General features: G+C 44.4%; 1 protein-coding gene across 1 annotated transcript in view; it reads right to left on the bottom strand.

The window, feature by feature from the left end:
- E2F4 (E2F transcription factor 4) overlaps positions 1-23,017 on the bottom strand; it is a 281,939-nt gene that overhangs the window by 210,995 nt on the left and 47,927 nt on the right. The window contains exon 3 of the mRNA XM_069217276.1: positions 4,922-5,083. Within this exon, the coding sequence (XP_069073377.1) occupies positions 4,922-5,083 (162 nt within the window). The remainder of the gene's footprint in view (positions 1-4,921; positions 5,084-23,017) is intronic.

The following is a 23,017-nucleotide window of genomic DNA, read 5'->3' as shown; positions in this document are numbered from 1 at the left end:
AGGGCTGCTTCTTGTACTGTAGAGTAGCCAGAGACTGTGCAGTCCCTGTAGCCGTCTTGATGGCTAGTAGGGCATCATCTATGTGTTTCACAAAAGGGGTTTCACACCATCATAGACCATGTCTAATTTCTGGATTAGACTTTGAGCCTGAAAGAGGCCGCCTTTAACCAACCTTAGCGGCGCAACACCGCTGCTGCCGCTAACTGTCGGAAACCTGTGGAAGCTATGTCCAGGGCTCAGATGAATATTTCTGCCGATGTGCACTCCCCTTCCTGTAGTATTGTTTGGGCCTCAGGTTGTTTATCTTCTGGTATGAGATCAATAAAAGCATTCACGTCAGACCACATCTGACGGTCATAGTGACCTAAGATAGCCAGGGTGTTGGCAGCACGCACAGAAATGGCTGACATGGATGAAAACCTCCTGCCCACGTTGTCCAGACGTATGCCTTCCTTGTCTGGTGGGGCAGAAATGGGCATGGAAGGATTCTTAGAGCGTCTTTGGGCAGCCTGAGATATGACAGAATCTGATTTTGGGTGCCCTGTTAAACAGGCTGGCGAGTTGTTTGTAGCCGTATACTTTTTTATCCAGTTTAGGTGGAACTGGGAGGACTGTGAATGGATTTTACAGGGAAACATCCTTTTTTACGACTTTTTTATTACGAAAGTCGTGGTTAACGAAAGCGTAACAACGCTTTTTTTAACCACGACTTCGTATTTTTGTGCCTTAACTACGTATGTTCTGAACAACGAACATGCGTGGTTAAGGTACAAAGAAGGGAGTTGGCGAAGGTAAGTGGTGTGTTTAGGTTTTGGGGTGGGGTTGGGGGGGTGGGGCGTTTTTGGTTTTGGGGAGGGGGTGGGGGGGTCAGGGGGTTTTAGGTTTTGGGGTGGGGTTGGGGGGGTGGGTCGTTTTTGGTGAGGGGGAGGGGGTTTTAGGTTTTGGGGTGGGGTTGGGGTTGGGGGGGTGGGGCGGTTTTGGGGAGGGGGGTTAGGGGGTTTTAGGTTTTGGGGTGGGGTTGGGGGGGTGGGGCGTTTTTGGTTTTGGGGAAGGGAGGGGAGGGGGGTTAGGGGGTTTTAGGTTTTGGGGTGGGGTTGGGGGTGGGGCGTTTTTGGTTTTGGGGAGGGGGTCGGGGGGTTTTAGGTCTTGGGGTGGGGTTGGGGTGGGGCGTTTTTGGTTTTGGGGAGTGGGTGGGGGGTCAGGGGGTTTTAGGGTGGGATTGGGGCGTTTTTGGTTTTGGGGAGTGGGTGGGGGGTCGGGGGTCAGGGGGTTTTAGGGTGGGGCGTTTTTGGTTTTGGGGAGTGGGTGGGGGGTCTGGGGGTTTTAGGTTTTGGGGTGGGGTTGGGGGGGGGGGGGTGAGGGATGTAGGGTGAATGGTGCCTATTGCTAATGATTTTATCAGGAATGCCTTTACAACAAAATATCGTTGTTAAGGCATTCGTGGTAAAATCATTAGTAGTAAGGACGAGGTCGGTGTTCCGACCTCGTTGTTAAGGTTAGTAGTTGTTTTTAATTCGGTGTTCCGTCATATAATCGATTTTACATAATCTTTAGACCTTCACTCCAGATAAAGTCTATGATTGGGATTGCCCTCATCGATTTTTCTTGCCTGTTCCTTAAAATCATTGAGGAAACATTCAGAATGCGGGACAGATGTGTAAATGGAAACGTGTAGGGGCTCTATCCATTAGATTATGGAAAAATCCTAAATCCTCCGGAGGAGAATCTGATGGATGCGGAGGGGACAGTGAAGTTGTAGGGGCTAGTCATCCCATTCATCGTTAGGATGTTGAGGAGAAGAATTTCTCCTTCTTCCCTTTCATCTTCCTCTGGGGGGGTCGGGGGGGGTGTAGCTATTGCTGACGCAGGTGTGACCCTGGGTGTTGCAGGAGGTGAGGCATATTCCTCGGTGTAGCCGGGGAGGAAGGTTGATGCGGCTGCTCCTCAGCTGCAGTTGGAAATCTCCTTTTATAGTCTTGGAGCATGGACTGTAAGTCCTGCATTAAGGAAGCAGGCATTTGTACTGTCTCTCTCTGCTGATGCAATGGCTCAGAGTAACATAATTGATGCGGATAATAAGATTGATACTGTTGTCTGTATTCATCGGCCTCTTGATATTTTACATGTAATTGTGATGGACTGCCTCTGCGTCCCCAAAAGGCCCTTCGTCCTCCGACTCTTCGCAGTCCAGCAAGTGGCTAGGCAGTAATGATGTTACTTTAACTAGGAGGTGTATCTGCGGAATGTAAGATCTTGACTGTTGCTTTAAGGTCAGGAGATCCAGGAGAAGTGGGGACCACATTGTCTTGAACGGTAGGAACAAGTGCTTTCATAGATGATGGTATTGTCGACGACGGTGGTGTTGTTGATGGCGTCGCCAACGATGGTCTCGGAAGGGCTAATGTCGACAGTGTAGCCATCGTTGGTATCTTCGGTGTGGGAGTTGATAGTCTCGTCGACGGTGATGTCATCGATGGCACCTTCGTCGATTTAACGTTTGTCGACAAGGCCCTCACCGACGAAGGCTTTTCTGAGGTTCTCTTTGTCGGCGATTAAGTCGTTGGTGGCGGAGGAAATTTTCACTGACGGCTCAATCAATGGAAGTTTTTTTCTCACTCACCCGAACTGATGAGATTGGAGCTTTCACAACAGACATTGTCATAGACTACGAGGGTCTCGTCGACGAGACGGTGTCAACGATAACTGTGGTAGTCGTCATCGCCACAATAGCTTCGTCGACTTCCAAGTGGTACCTTTTTAAATGTGGATGGCTCTGACGAAAGAGAACGTGACAGAGTTCCTTCTTGTGACATGGAGAGGATGGCTGGGAGGGGGCTGACCCGGATAAGGTTTTGGAAGGGTCTTTATGGTGTGTTTTGTGGTGTTTCCTGCCTTCCTCAGCCTGCCCCGGGTCAGAAGATCTAGACCTTTTATGAAGCCTTGGCTCGAAGTCACTCTCCTCACCTGAAGTACAGGATTTTGCCTGTAACCATATTAGAAGTATTCCTTCTCTGTCTCTGAGTTGTAGCAGAGAAGGTGCGGCATATTTTGCAGTCTTTCAGCTGATGCTTGGGATGCAGGCAGTACAGACAATCTTTATGTGGATTATCCACATAGAGCCTTTTCTTACCACAGGTCTTACAAGGGGGAAAAGGCCTTTCTTGAAAGTATCAGACGTTTTCTGAGAAAGAAAGTTGTTCTGACAGGTAAAAACTGAGCAGAGCTCAGGGAAACTCCCTTCCCATGACATGCGGAAGAAAATTTGAGGGAATGATCCTCTTTTGGGAATATTCTAGAGGGTGCTAGTGCCTTATTGGTCAAAGGTCAAGTGTGTGTTTTTTTGTTTTGTTTTTTATAAAAGGACATGGATAGGCTAGATGTTTGAGTTTGCTAGCATTATAACCTATGGGTATTCTTTCTTACTGATTTTTTAGGATACCGTAGGACTCCCATTTCGACAAAGAAGATGATTCAAGCATGTGAATTTATGAAAGATCCAAAACTGGATAATTAAACTAAACTCAGTACTGACATTTAGAATGAAGCTCATGTTTGAACCTGTTATAAATCGTTTGGCCTCTCCTTGATTGCCTTTGGATACATGCAGAGGGAGGAGCTACACAATCTTGTGTCAAGCTCCAACCCCAGACAACACAAACTATCATCATGGACGGTCTCTAATTGCCACATGACCACTGAAATCCCTACAGGGTTTGAACCCTGAAGGTTTGGGAGGAGAATCAACACTCTCAAACAAGAAAGAGAGCTCCGGATCCGCTTAAAAAGGGCACAGAAAAATAAAAATATAAAATCAATGTCAGGGTAGCAGGGTGGTCCCATTAAGGCTCCAGTGATATCACAGAGGTATAATTTTGGGTGCCAATGTGGAGCCATACCCCCTTACCGGTGTGGAAGAGCTACTGAAAATATCTGGATTCATTCTTGCATCTGGAGATTCAAGAGATGTGAAAAACACTAGTAGAGGCACCCATCAGAATGTGAGGTTATGTGTTGCTGCGCTTTTATTCTAAGATGAACTGTGACCAGTGGCTGCAATTGTTTTTTTTAGGTAGCTGTACTGTAATCATCTATGCTGCACTGCTTGTAAACTGGTTGTAAGCAGACTGAATGGGAGATATGGTGTTTTGTATGTTCTGACTTAGAGTCAATTTAGGTGGAAATGAAAGGATTTTTTATTTTTTTTTAAGTTGCTGTATGTTGTCAGACACTGTGTCCTTCAGAGACTACTGCAATTTGCAGCTAGTTGGCTGGTAATTATAGACACGGCCACTGGAATTAAGACGATGCTACGGCTGTGGCGGTTTTCGCATAATTGTACATTTGCTGCATGTGCCATATAATCCATTGTTTGTTGTATAACCTGCAGATTTTAAGCTCAAAAAAGTTTTGTTTCTAGCTCAAACAGTTCAAAAGGTACTAAAAATGCAGCAACACATGTTGCCGTGCCCTGGAAGATCCTTTGCAAAACTGCACTACTCACCTTTCTGTTGCTTATTGCTGTATTTGAATAATAAACTGGTAATATTAAGGTGCCACCAATGCCTAGAAAGTATTACCAAGATTAAAAATGACAACATAATTGAGGAATATTATTAAAAAATGTGCAGCATTAATGCCCCCTAATTTGCATTTTCTTGTTGCATAATTTACTCAACCCTGACGCATAATATCGCCCACTCCTGCCACATAATTCCCTTGGTCCTGATTGTAGAGTAATAGCCACTGTCCACATGAATACTTATCAGGCAGCAGTTATGCTAAACGGTGACTCCTTCTTGAAATCAGGAAGTACTTAGATGTGGGTCTGCAACTGGATACACAGTTTTGAAGTAATGTTTTGGCTTTGCATGCACAGAGGTTTGTGCTGTTTCTAGTGACTGATTTAACACACAAAGGATATCTGCTATTTAAAACATCATCTGTGACATTTTTTATGCTTTGTTGAACCCAGATTCTCTGTTGATCCAGTTCTTGTTCTCGTTGTTCGAGGTCTGCAAGCTCAGTCTTGAGGTCAATAAGTTTGTCTGCAATTTCTCGGGTGTTGCAGCCTGGACCTACACCCCTGAAAGAGAAACGGCATGTAAATCAAAAGCATTGTCATTTATAAACTGATCTTGTTTGATGCTGCATCTGTTAAACTTCAGAGATACAACACTGCAGTCATGCACTATGCCACATAGAGAAAAAATGCACTTTTTAAATAGTCTTACGAAGGCATGTGATTAGGATACGTTTAACAAGTGCTTTTTAGGAATGTATAGTACAAATTTGCTGCCAAATATATGAGACAAAGACAACAGTCGCAAACAATGAGATCCTCTGCTAACACAAGAGCTGATGCATAAACCATTAAACAATAGGATATATACCTCCCTTAATGAAAGGTGCAGTAGGCTACAGATAACAGTACACTCATTCACATTTCAGATGGTCATTTCTAGAATGGTGTAAGCACTGATCTTGGTGTGCTGCGCTGTGCATGTATTAGTATATACAAGGTATCCGTGTCTCATCTTGTATCCTACTCCAAATTTACTGTGTCATGTTAAAATGGAGTTACACAGCCAGGATCTGTTGCTTACACTACATGATAATGCACTGATTGACCTGGTTGATACACTGGACGTTCTGCGGCAATGGGAGTGCATTGCATCTCTGTGGATTCAGTTTAATAAAACAAAATGTGCTCAAATTGTAAGCCTTTCATCCCATTACTGCACAGTGTTTGAACGTTTGGGGAAATATGTTCCATGAATAGAGTTTATGACAATATTGATTTTTTATGAAAGGAATGCATCAAACTTCGTCACTGCCAATTGGAGTAAAACACTGAAATGTTATGCTAAAATGACAGCCAGATATAGGTATCAGAACCAGGATGGCGACAGTCCTCTTTTGCTAACCACATGGAATCCTTCAATGGGAAAGGTTAATGTGATTTTTAAAACAAAGTGTCGACTCAATTTTATTTCTGTAAGCATGGATGAAGGCACTTCGCCGAAATGAGTATGCAGTTGGAAACCTCTGTATTTAATACCCAGTGAGAACTCCATGCAGCTTCCTTGAATAGTTACCGTGAGTTCCACTCTCACGATTACGGATGAAGGACCCGTCTTGAGCGCAGCAGTTTTGGGTGAAAATGTTTGAAAATTTTAAATTGACAAACTGCCTGAACCTCAAATGTGAAACAACTCCATTTACTTTGGTCTTGAATTAGTGAATTTAAGGACACCAGTCATTGGACTGCTGCCTACGGGTATGTGACAATCAATATATTGTGGCTATGGCGAGGGGTGTGGTGAATGAAGACATGGTACATGATGGGATTATGGCAGCCGATTCAGGGTGGAATTAAATGTGAGAAATGCATACTAAGGCCTTTTTACGTATGGACACTTTCACCAGTGTTTGAACGTTTGGGGGAAATCTGTTTCATGTTTAGAGTTTATGGAAATATTGAATTTTAATTAAAAGAATGCATCAAATGTCGTCACTGCCAATTGGAGTAAAACACAAAAATGTTACGTTAAAATGGCAGCCAGATATATGGAATCAGAACCGGGATGGCGACAGTCCTCTTTTGCTAACCACATGGAATCCTCCAATGGGAAGAGTTTAAGTGATTTTTTAAAACAGTGTCGGCTGCCTTTTATTTCTGTACGCATTGATGAAGGCACTTCAGCGAAACGCGTCTGCTGTTGGAATAAACACTGCATTTCCACTCTAATTATTATGGATATAGCACCTGTCTTGAGTTTGGCAGTTCTGGATGGAAATGTTTGAAGAAAAAATATATATATATACACACACACACATATATATAGATATAGTCTGCTTATGAAACGTTTGTTGCAATTTACTGCAGGTGTGTTTACATATGGTTAGTTCTATGTTTATATGTAGCATACTTACATATAGGTTTAATACACAAAATCTTTAGTTACTTTAATAACAAAGATGTACATCTTTACCTTAATTGTTATTCTTTCTGTTCTCATTTTTTGTACAGTGCATGATTTAAAAACATGTATAAATTCCACAGGAGGAGATATTTTGGGAAGGGGGTGTGCCTTCACGCATAACTAATAGTTAAGCTTGGGGTTAGCTCTTGATTTCGATCTCTACTTAAGAAGTTTCCTCGCTATTCTTATGGATTCATTCTTGGGTGATGTGTGTTGCAATTTCAGTTCTAGGAGTATCGCCATTTTTTTCAAGCACAAATGATTTATGGTTAAGAGTATGTCGTTCCTGATAAGCTGTTTTAACTGAAGCAGGGTTACAAAAGGAAATGTTATATTAGAAACTTCCATAGGGTTGATGATTAACTTTAGCAGCAAAACAACAGGACGGCCCACTGGACTGCAAAGTCAGTGGAAGTTACAGCCTCTGCTCCTCTAGCAGATTACCCCCACCACATTCAGAGACCCCCCGTCAATAAGACGTTTATCTCTTTGTCTTCAATGGAGCAGCTGCAGCAGCAGCTCTATTAAGTAACCTGATGTGTTGCTTAACAGGCATTGTTTATTGTCCCACTTAGCAAAGATTTGTATTGTCTGAAAACAAACCCCAAAGCGAGAGTTTTTTTATTTCTTCAGAAAAAGAAAAACAAAAAACAACGACTCTAGTGAACAGGGTTATTTTTGTGGCATCCCACTGTGCATTTTCTCTGCACTGCCTCACAGGGTAGCCCTGAGTACAGGAATGAGTGACTGTCACCCTGCCCTAAACAGGAAGGTCAAGCACCACTGTGACTTGGTGACATTGTCATTGACAGGTGCCAGGTCACTAGTTTACACTGAGGGGAACAGCTTAGGCTCCACTCGATTATGTCCAGTCCTGCCCCAGATTCTAAGTAGAATGGTCAAACTACAGCTTAAGTGAGGCAAGAGCATAGCCATTTTATGGCATGGATCCGGCTGCACAGAGCTGTAAATTACCACCCAAATGCTCATATTACAGAGTGATGTGTGTTGGGGGAACTGCCATTCTTGTACTGTTAAAGGCTAAAAGTAATGAAATTCATTATTTTTTTAGTGTTAAAAGGTACCAAATACATGGGGTAATCCAAGCAACCACTGTTGGGCGTCAGGGCTTTTTCCTAGGCTTGATAGCCTTTCTGCAAGGACTACAAGGTACCAGATATTGGTAAGGTATCAGGCACCCCTTGTCAAGCCTTTGTGCTTTTTCGGCATTAAATGTGCATTTCAGGTTGTCATTCTGGATTGCGAGTGATTAATAATGGATGTTTCCTCTGCAAAAAATGCAATGTAGGTTGTGGTGGGATGTTCTGTGCTAGCATAGGATTTTATTTGTTTTAATTTTGTAATGATCTTTTAGTTTGTATTCCACTGCTAATGTACTATAATCTTGAGCATTATTCAACAGACTTGCATGTTTTTATTGTGCCTCTTCTTATACAACCCGTTTCATTTTGTCTTTTTATGTTGCATTTTAATTGCTGAGAGAGAGAAGGTGTATGGATATTGGACATTGGAGTATATGTAAAGTATGTGCTGCCACTCACATCCCAATACAAAATGACATATGCCCCATTCAAAGTACATAGGTTAAAGGTCATATCCTCTCCGGCGGCAATAGGTTTCAGAATGGTCAACTGGAAGTCAAGCCTCACTGAGCGTCTGAGCACAAAGAACATCTGTACCTTGATCAGAGGTAACCTGATTGGGATCCAGGAGAATGTATACAAATTGCTTGTTCTTTACATATCCTATGATCCACTACATAAAGCTACCTGTTTGTAGCAGCATCATTGTTTGACTGTTACATTAATCTCATTGCTTTGTTAGGATATTGGCTTGCAACTAAACTTCTCAGTTTAGCAAAGGTATGTAGGGGAAACCCCATGCTCACCATCGCTACCACAAACCTCAAACCTCTGCCATCAAACATACAATCTGTTCTTGCCAGCAATGATGTCCATGTTTTCATTTGTATTTTGCTATGCCTGCATCTATGTTAACAAATTACCCTTTCCTTTTTTTTTTTTTTTTTTTTTTTAAAAAAAAAGGGTCAAAGGTTGCATTGTGAGTTGCATCAGCTTGCGTGTGTTTAATGGCAGTATGCCACCTGATAGAGACCAAGGCGCTATTGGAAGTAGAGTCGAGAATGTCCTACTCAATTTGCATTTATGGTCCACACTGCAGGATAGGAAAGTTGGGAACAGAAATGATAGTGACCATAACGCCCTCTGCCTGGTATTGAGGAATATTCCCTTGTTAAACTTTCAACAAATGAGCTTACCAGTTGGAGCTCCAATTTATTACTCTAACAACAAAAGGCAGAATCATTGCCCTACTATATTGCCTTAATATGGACAACACTTGCAAATATTTATACGTTAGTTGTTGATGCTTTATATTTATTTAATGACCCAGCACAGAAAGAAGTCTCTGCTATGCATACTTTCAAGGAATTACTTGAATCAATTATGGTGCATTGGTACAGAAGCTTGAAGGCAAGATCATATAAACAGAAAGACACCCTCCGATCTGATAAACAATGCAGATAGACCAAACAAAAACTAAAGCCACTATTAAAAATGGCAAAGGAGATTCTATAGTTCAGGGAAGGAAATGGTATACAAAACATGCATTTGGTGGCCAAGAAGAACTGGGAGGAAGGGAATTGGTGAGAAATGCTTGCAGCTGCAATTATGAAAGATAAAGGTTTTTGGCACATACTCGCAAATAAAACATCCTATGCTAAAAGGGCTGAGGAGTTTTACAACCAGCCACATATTTGGGGACAATATTTCACTGACTCATTTGACTATTTCACTGATCTCCACTCTGATCAGAACGGGAGTGAGGGTGCAGATTCTGAGGGCAACGATCTGAATATGTGCATGACTGAGTGTACTCCTCCAGTTTCTTTTTCTGTGGAAGAGACTTTGACAGCCATAGATAGCATGAAAACGGGGTAAGCCCCAGAGTTGGACAAGATACCAGAAGATATCTATGGTACCAAGCCGGTTGTATGGGGCTTTATATTGAATGTAATATCCAATACCATAGCCAGAGGCTCAGAAATACCAGAAACATGGAGAGGAGCAGAAATAATTCCAATCCATAAACAGGCATTGGCAAAACCAATCGGTTTCGCCTACGGAATAGCTATTGGCTTTGTTAATATTTTCATTGATCTTCACTGTTCTGGATTTAGGTAAAAACAAAACATATACAAGCAACCGGAATAAATATGCAACACTCGTGCAACGTCTGTAAAGTAAGAGTTCTTCGATAAACAGTGTGCTCATAGGCATTTCAGGTTTCTCACAGATCCTGGTATTTGAGCTATAATGAATTTTAAGTAAGTGATTTTTTTAGTTTGAAATCTGAAACCTAAACATTGTTTTCTGTTTCACGAGATGCAATAAACTGACCTAAGTTGTGCCCTTTAGTCATCAACATGATTGTGTTTAGTTTATTAATTACAAAGTTGTGGCATATAAAAATAGCTTTATTTCAAGTAATTGGTATGAATGTTAGTAAATAAAATATTCGCAATTACACGGGGAAACAGTACTTTTTGGAATAGGGAGACTGCGGAAACACGGTCAACTCACTTTTTTTGCAGTTTTAAATAGTGCAAACTCGACCCAACGGTTTTGGAGCTCTTTACATTAAAACAAGGACACATTAATTTTGTTTTTGCGTTTTCAAGCACAGGGAAAAAGTGCTTTGCCCCGAATCACAGGATGATGAGCTGAGTCTGGGACTTGAACCAAGTTTCCCAGTTCCAAAAACGGCAGCTCTGGCTCTTACGCCACATCTTCTTCTAGCATCCCTGTTGTTCCAAGACCACCAAAGAGAAAGGAAGAGAAAGGAATCTTTGATTCTGTCACATTTCAAAATTACAAGAAAAGTACTTCGTTTGAACTTTTCCTGCTGCAGATATTTTGAAATAATTTCAAAGTTTATATAAAAGTATTTAAATTTTGTGCGTCAGAAAACGTTTGACGTCCAGCAACCTTTACTTTCATACTTCCTGTAGGCCAGAAAGACTGTCACTTGGTTCACATAACAAAATTCCCCACACTCTTCAAACAAGGAAAAGTAAAGTAACGACAATTTTCCTTGCTAATTAAGCAACAGTTTATCAAACGATAAGACATGATACGGACACTTTTCCTTGACCAAAGTCCTCACATCAAATGTGACAACAACACAATTTAAAGGGGTCTGTGTTGCTTATCCGCATCTAAGCTCCTGTAAGGTTATCTGATGGATGCTGCAGCTCCTGCCACATGCATCTCTACTTCGACCGCACCAAAATTAGCTGCTCCTATCACAAACCGATCACCACAGAAGCACGTTTTATCTTTATTACTGTATTTTTGTCGCCCGTCCTGCACAGTAACCCTAGGAGTGCAGATTGTTATGTCCCGGACCTTGACCGCCACAACTTCCTATTCTCCCAGGGGTGAAACGTCACAGCGCACCTGCCAATACTGCACTGAAATCGCGGTGTCATGGTTGTGGCGGGCTTGCTGCCAGCAGTTGAAACCACCTTCACAATGTGGTGCTGCTCACCGGTACAACGCCATCTTGTGGCCAACATACACACACCCCCCCCCCCCCCCCATGGCAACGTCGTGTGTAATATCATGGCAACATTTACAAACTGATGGGCCAGGCAACAAGTCCTAGGCCTTCCGTGCGCCAGAATTTAAGGTAATTTCTTGAAGACACATTCTGTGGAGATCTGTGTAAGAGGTTGGAGATCTGTGTAAGAGGTTGGAGTCCCGGAAATGGTACAACTGGGTAGGTAACTGCATAACATATTTGGGTTCAGCAAGACTAGAAGCAAGTAGTGTTGTTTGACTAGAAAATGGCCAATTTTAAAATCATGCCACCCACCCTTTATTTCACAAATACTAACCATTCCAAAATGGCCAACGTGGTAGATCGCAAATAAGAAACAGGCATTTGCAATGCACTAGGGTCTCGCATTTGTCCGAGTTACAGCTATCACCAGTTTTAAACTCCCAACCGGATTTTTCTTGCCAGATTGAAAGAAAAAAACAGCACGATTGCGCTGCTACAGTTCACTTGTAATGAAACCTATTGGCAAAAGTGCAATTATCTACGTCACTGCCAAAAGTGCAATTAACTATGTACCGGGGTCGATATTATGCAAAGCGTTCGACTTATGCCAAGCGAGATCGCGCTGCGAAAATAGAGAAAAAGTAGTCCACAAACCTGCATGTTTTCAGTACTTGGTCACTGTGCTCGAGGAGGGCTAACCACCGGAAAAGGCATGACATATGCGTGCCTTCCACTAATGAAAGCAAGAAGATATTAACAGGCAAGCCCACGAACCAATGGAAGACACCGACATGACGTGGACGGGGCACTGACCCTTTTGTAACTCCTAAAGCATCTCGCAAGCGACGCAGGCTCAACCCTAAAAATAGTGCATTCAGACTGCGTAGCCAGGGGAAGTACACTGGTCAGCAGCCAATGCTGAATGACTGGAGGTTGTACTTCGGCCACGCTCCACGGTATGAACAGAAAGCAGAGCAGAGCAGGAAGACCTGCAGAGTAAAACCAGATGACTAGCTGACCAATAAGTAGTAAGGAAAAGAGAGTGGCGTTGGACCTACCCAATTTTAAGTAATGGGCGGTTGTGGTAGTGTGACACACGGACATATCACACTGAAACGGTTTCTAAGACACAAGTTTAATGGCCACAGTCTTGGTCAGCACGTGACAGCAACTGCCCCCTCTAGAATGTCACCTGCACCATCGACCCTCCACACTCCCATGACCTCTGCAACTACCTCTCCAGCTACTTCCACCACAAGATCGCAGACATATACAACAGCTTCACATCGTCATCACCCACCATCACCACCACCACCGACACAACCAACACCACAGCACCCTGCTGCACTGACCTACTAAACACCTGGACCCCCACCAACGACGAAGAAATCAGCAAAACCATGAGCTCCATCCACTCAGGCTCCCCAACAGACCCTTGCCCCCACCACATCTTCAACAATGCCAGCCAAATCATCGCTCCCCAGCTCCGGGCAGCCATCAACAGTTCCTTCGAGACTGCAACCTTCCCAGACATTTGGAAACACACCAAAGTCAACGCTCTTCTCAAAAAACCCAAAGCAGACCCTGAAGACCTCACAAACTACCGACCCATCTCTCTACTCCCCTTCGCCGCACAGGTCATAGAGTAGATAGTAAACATACACCTATCTCGCTTCGTAGAAGACAACGTACTCGACGTTTCCCAGTCTGGATTCCACAAAAACCACAGCACCAAGACCGCCCTCATCGCCTATACAGACGACATCAGGACCAGTTTGGACAAAGGCGAAACCGTCGCCCTCATCCTCCTAGACCTCTCCGCAGCTTTCAACACCGTATGCCATCAAACCCTCCACACACGCCTCTTCGATGCCAGAATTCACCACAAAGCCCTGGACTGGCTCACCTCCTTCCTCTCCGAAAGAACACAAAGAGTTTGCCTCCCTCCTTTCCGGTCTACAGCCACCATGACCATCTGTGGGGTCCCCCAAGGATCCTCTCTCAACTTCACCCTTTTCAATATCTACATGGCTTCTCTCGCCAACATCATCCGCCCCCACAGCCTCACCATCATTTCATATGCTGACGACACCCAGCTCATCATCTCCCTCACGAAGAACCCATCTACCGCCAAGAATAACCTACACACCGGACTACTCGCCATCGCTAACTGGATGACAGCAATCCACCTCAAATTGAACTCAGAAAAAAACGAGATCATTGTCTTCAGTCCCAACAAGACAGCATGGAATGACTCTTGGTGGCCCACCACCCTTGGACCACCCCCAACACCCACCACCCACGCACGCATTCTCAGCATCCTACTGGACTCATCTCTCTCCATGACTCAGCAAATCAACGCCCTATCATCCTCCTGCTTCAACACCCTTTGCATGCTACGCAAGACTTTCAAATGGATTCCTTTAAAAACCAGAAGAACATTCACCCACGCCCTCATAAGCAGCAGACTGGACTACGGCAACACCCTCTACGCAGGGACCACAGCCAAGCTTCAGAGAAAACTCCAGCGAATCCAGAACGTAGCCGCACATCTCATCCTCAACCTCCCTCGCCACGCACACATCTCCACACACCTCAGATCCCTACACTGGCTGCCCATCAACAAAAGGATCACTTTCAAAATCCTTGTCCACGCTCACAAGGCCCTCCACGACACCGTACCGGCCTACCTCAACGAGCGAATCAACTTCCACAAACCAACTCGACAGCTCCGCTCCGCCAACCTCGCCCTCGCTACAGTCCCCCGCATCCAACACACCACCTCCGGAGGCAGATCCTTCTCCCACAACGCTGCCAAAACCTAGAACTCCCTCCCCACCAACCTACGCAAGACCCAGGACCTCCGAACCTTCAGAAAGCACCTCAAAACATGGCTTTTCGAGCATTAAGCGCCCCCCCACCCCCCTGTGCCCTGAGACCGTACCAGGTGAGTAGTGCACTTAAGAAATTGGTTTGATTGATCGACTGATCTGTTCACTGCACTATCTAAATTCCATTCACCACGGAGATGGAATTAATAACATAGAATGTAGATAGATCAAATTAGCACAACATCTTCCCTCTCATATAATGAAATAATATGTGAACAACATATGAACCATAAAACATAAGTGTTTTTCTTCAAACAAATATGAACATTAAAATGATCCTCAATACTGTGGAAACAAAACATAATCCATAAACAATAAAGAGTTTTCCTAAAATTGATTTAAACTATACATTTTTATACAAGATAGTTGCATAATGTTATAATAACACCATATTCCTCAAGGAAGTACACTTTTCATACTTTAACCATCAGACATCTCAATATCTAGCTGGTTTTACCATCAATCGTTTGCTTCTGCGTGGTGTTGAATTAGTGAGCTTACCACACTTGACTCAGTCATGCAAATAAACATTTTCATCTCTAGGGTTCACTTTCCATACTCTACTTCTGTTCCACCATTCGTGTTCTTTTATGTGAACCATTTTTATAAAAAACTGTGTTCACTCTTTGTGGGGGCCTAAATTTAGACTTCCCTTTACTGACATGAATGGGATATTTCACTACCATCCAGTCACCAATTTTGATCTCTCTCCCTTAACTCTTTGCCTGATATTGTACTCCTTTTTCATTTTTTCTTGAAACAACTTTACTCAGGGTCGTATGATCTTATCAAGCGAATGTGCTCGGTCAGAGTTTTGTTGGTGCTCCCTCAACCATGCACGACACAAAGATGCTGGAGCTCTCCCTCTCACTACTTCAAAAGAACTTATCCCTCTCACTGCATTGGGACTTGACCAATGAGACCACAGCATGCTTCCTACTGTGTCGTTCACATCAATTTTGTTTTGAACTGCCTCAGGCATTTTTAGTATTTCTGCTAGGTCTTTACAGACACTGAACGCCGCATTCCTCATTTTGTGCTTAATGGGTGTGACTCTACTTTGCACTCTATTTTTCTGTTTAAATCCAGTGATCTTACCCAATTTTATCACTAAATACTTCTTTATAATGATTCTTCCAACAATTCTCTACATTTTGTTTACTAGATACGTGATCATCAGTAACTAAAGAAACTTGTACCTTCCTTCCTGGCCAAAGTATCATACCGAACAATCCCCGATGATACAGTTCTAGAATGTTCAACTCCTCCTGGCCATGTATAGCTTTCCAAAAACGACTTTGGTTTTATATTTCATGTGACATTCAAAATATCCCACAAGTTCAATCTTCCATCCATCATAGGTCACAGGGTTTCTATTTGAAGGGAGTAATTTGATTTCACCCCATGTCTGATGAAATAATTCCTCAGTAAGCATGGTTATCCTGGCACCCGAATCTATCAACAAATCTAACACCTTAACATCAACCGTGAATTTCTCATAGGAGTCCAGAGTTGCATTCTCCACCCCGTACCACCTCTACTAAATCCCTTTCTACATTTAGTTAATTCTCTGAATCTTGCCTAAACTCATGGTCCAGTACAGAGTTAGCGTTATCCTTATTTTTATCAGATTGGCAGACTTTTAAAAATGCCCCAGTTTGCCACAAACTCTACACTTTGCATTCTTAGCCGGACAGGGGCGACTGCTTGGCCTATTTCTGCTGCATCCACACCTGAAACAAAAAAAATTCTGACTAATAAATCCTTCCCTTGCCTCTTTTTTCATACTTAACTTCTTACTTAGCCTTTCAAATTATTATTGGAATTTTCTTTAACTACAGACATACCATTTTGCTTTTTCTGCATCAACTCTTTGCTCGACATGCTGACAACTCTACTCTCTTCACCATATCTATTGTTTCCATAAGTGTAGAATTCTTCAATGTCAGTAACTTTTCCTGGGCTTTTTTGTCCCAACAATGAACAACAATTTGATTCTGAAGGAGTCGAGATATGAAACCTTCAAATTCACATTCTGTTGCAAGTGTGTAGCAAAAACAACAAAAAAACTTTATGCCTACTTGCAATTAAACTGGTTTCAACATCAAATTGTTTTTCCTATTTTTTAACTGTTAACTGATATTTATCAATGTTTTCTTCACCCTCGGGTACTTCGTAAGGTGCTTTAAGTGCTGGTATACAGACTGGCCCTCAAAACCTAAATTGTGTTCTAGTAAATCTCTCTCTTGTTCAGGGCAATATCTGTTGCCCCCTAGAACCCCAAGGTATTTTGTAAAAGCTCTGTACTAATTTTGCTATGGGATGGGTGGGTGGAGGTGCGTTGACATTCTGCATATTGTTTAACTGTTAGGGTACTAAACTACAAACCACGAAAATATAACATGTAAGTATACCATACAATTATCTGCACACAAAATTTCTCAGTGATCTAAAAATGTACTCTTTCGGTAGTAAATACCCAAACACTACCTTTTTGAATAAATTGGTCAAATACTACAATTATACACACTAAACTAGTAAGAACATTCTTTCTCTGAATATTATCTATTACAATGTCTTTCAGTGTCTGGGTTTAACATTGTGTTTTGATGTGTTGTATAAATGAGTGCTGTAATAATGTGTGCGCATCACAGAAAGTCCTGTTAAGTATTTCTTCTTATAAATATTTTCAAACGCATTAAGTTCGTGAGTGTCTGTCATCACAGGAGGTTGCTGCTGACTTTTGCAGAAAGTTGTCTATCAAAAAGTCCTTTTAGGGGGGTGTGCGCATCATAAAATATATAAAAACAATGGAAGCACTCAAGCCTTATACGTAAAACAATAGATTCACAAGTCCATTAGTCCATTTGTGACGTTTATCCTCTTCTTTATTTGTTCTTATTTCGTAGCCACAGCCAAGCCACCACGTGTTTCATCTGGGTTCATATCTCCCCCACAGACTTCTTCAGGGCTTCTTTCAACTGTTGTAAGTAGCTCTGTATAACACTATAAATTATAGTCTAGATTTGAATTATACTATGGAGTTGGAATTGAATGTTCAATGCTAATTCCAAACCAGTCTCCTCTTTCTTTCGTCTGTCTTATAAGAGAGCGTCATGTAATACGCCTTCCCGTCTTCGTATTTCGAAATGTCACGGGCAATGGAGTGTTACCACTCACGAGTACATCGTATTGATAAATAAATGTTGTTTAAGTAAGTATTGTAGTAATGTGTGAGCATCACAGAGTGCACAAAATATGTGTGCGTTATCACAGGAGTTTCCTGCCGCCAAGCTTGTGTCTGTGCATCACCGTTATGTACAATATTGTTATTAAATTCTGTCATTTTTCGAGTGTGCTTGCGTAATAACTTGGGTTGGTTCTTATGTATGCGCAGTATTAATGTGTGTGTATCTCACTGTATCCTCGTTTGTCAACGGTTTAGCCCAGCATCTGGCGTAACCTTAAAGACCTATCCTACGCGAGGTGATGAACTGCGGAATGACTCAAGATAAGAGAGATTGTTGCAAGGCTAAAATTCCAAATGTGAGGGGATTCTATGGGTGCGTGGAAGGGGGTGCGAGATAAGTCAAGACTTGTGCGTGTTCAGAGAAGCACAAGAATAGTTGCAATGCAACAAAAGAATTGCAGTTCAAAGCAGCACTCGCACCACATCAAGAACCAATGGAGTAAATGTTTCGAAATTATTTGTTGCAACAACTGTTCAGTTTCCAAATGTCAAAATAACGATCCCCTTGACTTTCGCTGGCATACCACGCAGACAAAAACAAATAAGATACAGGCCTGAATTCTTGTTTTTCTTGGTTCTGTGAAATACTTTTAATCATCACTGGTCCAGTTTCACAGCATACACATGGGTTTCTTCACTGTGGCCAGCTCGTTGCCAAATTAATGTTTTTTTTTTTCTCCCAAAGATCTGTTTATTATTATTTTCAGTGTGCTTTAACATTTTGACTTACATCAACAGCAGGATAACAAAATGTGCGCAATTACAAGTTGATTGAATACGCACATCAGAGAAATGTAGGCACCAAACCAGCAAATAATTAGCCCTCCAGTTCAAATACTTAATAATTTCTTGCCCGGGCTCACATAGCACAGGATTAACGGACACACGAAGTCCACAGAGAGGAGTCATATATTAAAATCTTGAAGCCTACAGACAATTAGGATGACAAATAGCTCCCCACATCTGCAAACCATTCCTGAGAAGCAGCTTGTTCATACAATTTTATGCTGGCAGGTATATAGCTTAAGCAAATCATAGGTAACAATAGAAACATGAACGACCGCTGGTGTACTATTTATACAGTCAATAGGTTGCAAGTAAAACGTGCCGCCGTAGGCGTGGGAACTTCCTACATTATCCATACGCACCAGTGTAGGATGTGGGTACATGCAAGTCCCCACCACCTACCGACCCAATAGCATCCAGCCCCATCCCCAAACAAGAGGAGACCGGACCGGCCACCCAGACACAAGCACCCCCCACCCCCCTTCACGCTCCCGTGCCGAGCTCAGGTGCGCATCCACTCCAGCAGTTAAACTAATTCCTCTGCATCAGAGACCCGACCCATACTCCGCAGATTTGACATTTCTTCCCAACTGTCCGACAACGGATACTTGCGTAGCCCTAACACGTCTTCTCTTTTCAACGCCACTACCTCCGCATTTGCCCACACCTCAAATGAGCCTTTCCAGGCCAGCTCAGCTGGTGGGTCGGCTGACTTTCACCTGCGGGTTAATAGTCGCTTAGCCGTTATCAGGCCCAAATCCAGAAAACGTGCCGCAGCTCTGTGCTGCTCGCCCCTGGGAAAAAGGCCCAGCACACAAGCATCCCAGGTAAGTGTAACTGGGCGCGACATGCACTCTGATAGGCGGCACACCGCTGCCTTCCAGAAGCGATGCAAGGATGGGCAGGACCATAGCATGTGTAACATGTCTGCATCTATATATGAACAACGGGGGCATGCTGCATCTTGACGAGCAAAATATCGGTTTACTCGGGCCGGAGTGAGGTAGGCCCTGTGAATGATATAGAATTGGATCAAACGGAATCTAGAGTTGCGGGGTACATTAGGGTGTCCGGAGATAACTGATTTCCACTGCACATCTGTGACTGAGGTGGTCGCATCCCTGTCCCAAGCCGCACGTAGCGCGTCACAGTCTAGGGCTGTGTGTATGCGCAGCACGGCATTGTACCATCTAATTAGGTGTCGTCCCTGCCCCATCACCTGTATGTACTGTATCAGCAAATGCGTGGGAAACCCACCGACACATCTCCCCATCCAGATGTTAAAGACCTCAACACTGAGTTACATAACAGAAACTGTCCTACAGGCAGCCCCGACTCCTGAACCAGTATAGGACACGGAATAAGCTTATCATCATCATAGAGGTCCCCCAATGTGTATAACTCCGCCTCATGCCACGCACGCAGCTCAGGGCCCAACGTAAACCTAGGGCCCGAGGAATGCCCAACAACACCAAAGCTGAAGCAAATGGACCCCCCCCCGGTGAGGCGCAGGGACCTACGATAACAGCTGTAAGCCTACTTAAGGAATATTTGTCCCGGCAATGCCACGTGTGAGTGGGTGAAATAAGTGCGACACCTGCATGAGGGACCAAGGGCCTTCCGTGGTTGCCGTGTCTGTGAGATGAAGACCTGCCAGCCACTTGGACACCCACTGGAGTTGAGAGGCCAGATAGTAATGCTCCAGATTAGGAACCGCCAGGCCACCTCTCTCCAGCGGCAAATACAGTTTTTTCAGCTCGACTCTGCAGCGACCCCCATTCCAAATGAATTGCCTCAAAGGTGACTCCAGACTCCTGAAGAAACTGGGGGGATATAGTGCGGGAGATTAGAAAAGTAATATAATAGGCGTGGTAAGACGATCATTTTCAGTAGTGCTATCCTGCCTGCCACCGACAGCGGCAGCGTCTGCCAAAAAGCCATCTGGGATTTGATTGAAGAAACCGCCCTCTTTAGATTTCCATTAACTAGGTCTTCATCCCGGTGATAAATAAGGATGCCTAGGTACCTGAATGCATGTGGGTGCCATGGGACCACACTCCCAGCAAGACAAAGGTCTGGGTTCGATAACTTAGAGTCAAAAGGGAAGAGACATGATTTGGACCAATTGACCTTGAGGCCAGATAACAAGGCAAATCGCTGCAACAGGGTTCCAACCTCTGGGGGTATTCGCGTAATATCCCTAAAATACAACAAAAGGTCATCAGCATACAGCGATGCCACGTGCAGGCCATCTCCCAGGGTTATACCACAACCAGCTCCTCTGTCGCGCAAAACCGCTGCCAGTGGCTCCTTGGCAAGGGAAAACAGCAGCAGGGAAAGGGGGCAACCCTGCCTCGTACCTCTACACACATTGACTGTGTCTGAAAAAATGCCCCCCAGCCTAACCCGGACCTGAGGATTAGTGTAGAGCAACTTAACCAACTGAGTGAAGTGGGGTCCACTGCCAAACCGCTGCAAGACCCTAAAAAGATAGGGCCATTCTAGGGAATCAGAGGCCTTCTCCATGTCAAGGACTAGACATCCCACCCGTGGCCAATCCCGCCTCGCATAGTGCATGACGCAAAACAGCCGCCTGATATTGTGTGATGTATCTCTTGCCGGCACAAGCCCATTTTGGTCAGGATGTACCAAGCCCGGTGTTATAGGCACAAGACGCACAGCTAGTGCTGTGGCCAGTATTTTATAGTCCGTATTGAGCATCGCTAGTGGTCGGTACGATCCCAAGTCCACTGGGTCCTTACCAAGCTTGGGAAGAGACATAAGCAGCATCTCCCTCTGAGATGCCGTCAGGCATCCCCTCCGCGCTGCCTCCTTATAAACGCAGAGCAGCATGGGCGCAAGTATGGAAGTAAATGCCTTGTAAAAATCAGCCGGCACACTATCCGGGCCCGGCGTTTTGCCAGACGCTAACTCTCCAATACTGGCCTGTATCTCAACAAGATCAAGAGGCTCCTCCAGTGCCTGTCCCTGGTCCGCCGTCAGACATGGGAGTTCCACACCAGCGAGAAACTCCTCACAAGACCGTTCAGGGGAAGCGCCCTCAAGGCATACAGCGCCTGGTAATGCTGCGTAAACGCAGAATGTATTTCCCCAGGCGTATGCAACAGACCACCGGCCTCCGAGCGGACCTCCATAATCGGGCCATGATCGCGATCACCTCTAACCAGCCAGGCCAGAAGTCTGCTCGACTTGTCTTCCTGAGCATGCGTTCTCGCTGAGTGTGCAGCATAATTCAGATAACGCAACCGCTCAAGTAGCGACAACCGCTCAGCATGGGCCCTGGATAACAAGGCCTCCTCTGCGGGGCTCCTAGCAGCCTCCCTCTCCGGGCGCAGCGAGTCTCACTCCATTCGAGTCAGGTCATACTCAATCGAGCGGTGCAAATTCTACTGAGTCCCCATGCAGTGACCTCGGGTGAAGACCTTAAAGGCATCCCACTCCAGCAGGCCGGTAGAGGCAGTACCATAATTATGCTAAAAAAAATTGGGGATCGCTGTGTCCAGTGATGCCCTAAAAGCAGCATCCTCCAAGAGCTCAGGCCTGAGTTTCCAGGTAGGGACAGCCGGGGGGGGGGATCCCAACCCAAACGCAGAATCTGTGGGTTGTGATCTGAGTGTGTGCGTCCCAAGTAATCTAAACCAACGACCGCAAAGGCCAAGTTCTGTGTGCAGAGCATCCTATCGAGACGTACATGCAGGGAGTGCGGGGCAGAATAATACGAGTAAATTCTGTCTGCAGCATTCCGTTGCTGCCATATATCTATCAGGTGCCAATGTTGCATCCAACTCACCAACCCACGCGCGGCTGCCACAGCAGGGGACATAGGTAGGGGAGGAGCGATCTAAGTAAGTATCCATTACACTGTTAAAGTCCCCTCCCAGTAACCAGGGGTAGTCACTTCAACCCGCCAAGTGGTGAGACAAATTATGCAGAAAGGAAGCCTAATCTACATTTGGGGCATATATAGAGCCCAGCACTATGGCCCGGCCCGCAAGCCGTCCACGGACCAGGGCAAATCTCCCTTGCGAGTATGATCTGCTCCTCTGCTACAAAAGGGGACACCTGCTTTAATCCAGTTCAGGGCACCCCTGGCATAAGTGGAGTGACCTGTTGCATACAGCTGCCCCCTCCAGCGCCGCTGCAAGTGCGGGAGTTCTGAGAGCACCAAATGGGTTTCCTGCAACCAAAAAAAAAAGCGAGGTGGACTGACTGCCTTCCAAGAAATCAGTATATGGAGTACTTGCACCTGGGCGTGTGTATGCCGCGCACATTCCAAGTGATCACGATATATGGATTCATAGCAACACCAATCTGGCATACCCGCCCCCCCCCACCACCCGTCCCGCCCTTAAGCGCAAGGCTGCACGCGCATTAGCAGGTTCCCATCACCCGGTCAGATGCTCTGCATATAGCCTCCAGCATAACCAGAACATAACCAATACCATCAGAGCAGATAGACAACCGGTCTCCGCCCAAACCCA

The sequence above is a fragment of the Pleurodeles waltl genome, chromosome 12 (genome assembly GCF_031143425.1).
Source record: "Pleurodeles waltl isolate 20211129_DDA chromosome 12, aPleWal1.hap1.20221129, whole genome shotgun sequence".
Classification (NCBI taxonomy): domain Eukaryota; kingdom Metazoa; phylum Chordata; class Amphibia; order Caudata; family Salamandridae; genus Pleurodeles; species Pleurodeles waltl.
This window is presented reverse-complemented; position numbering and strand designations above follow the sequence as displayed.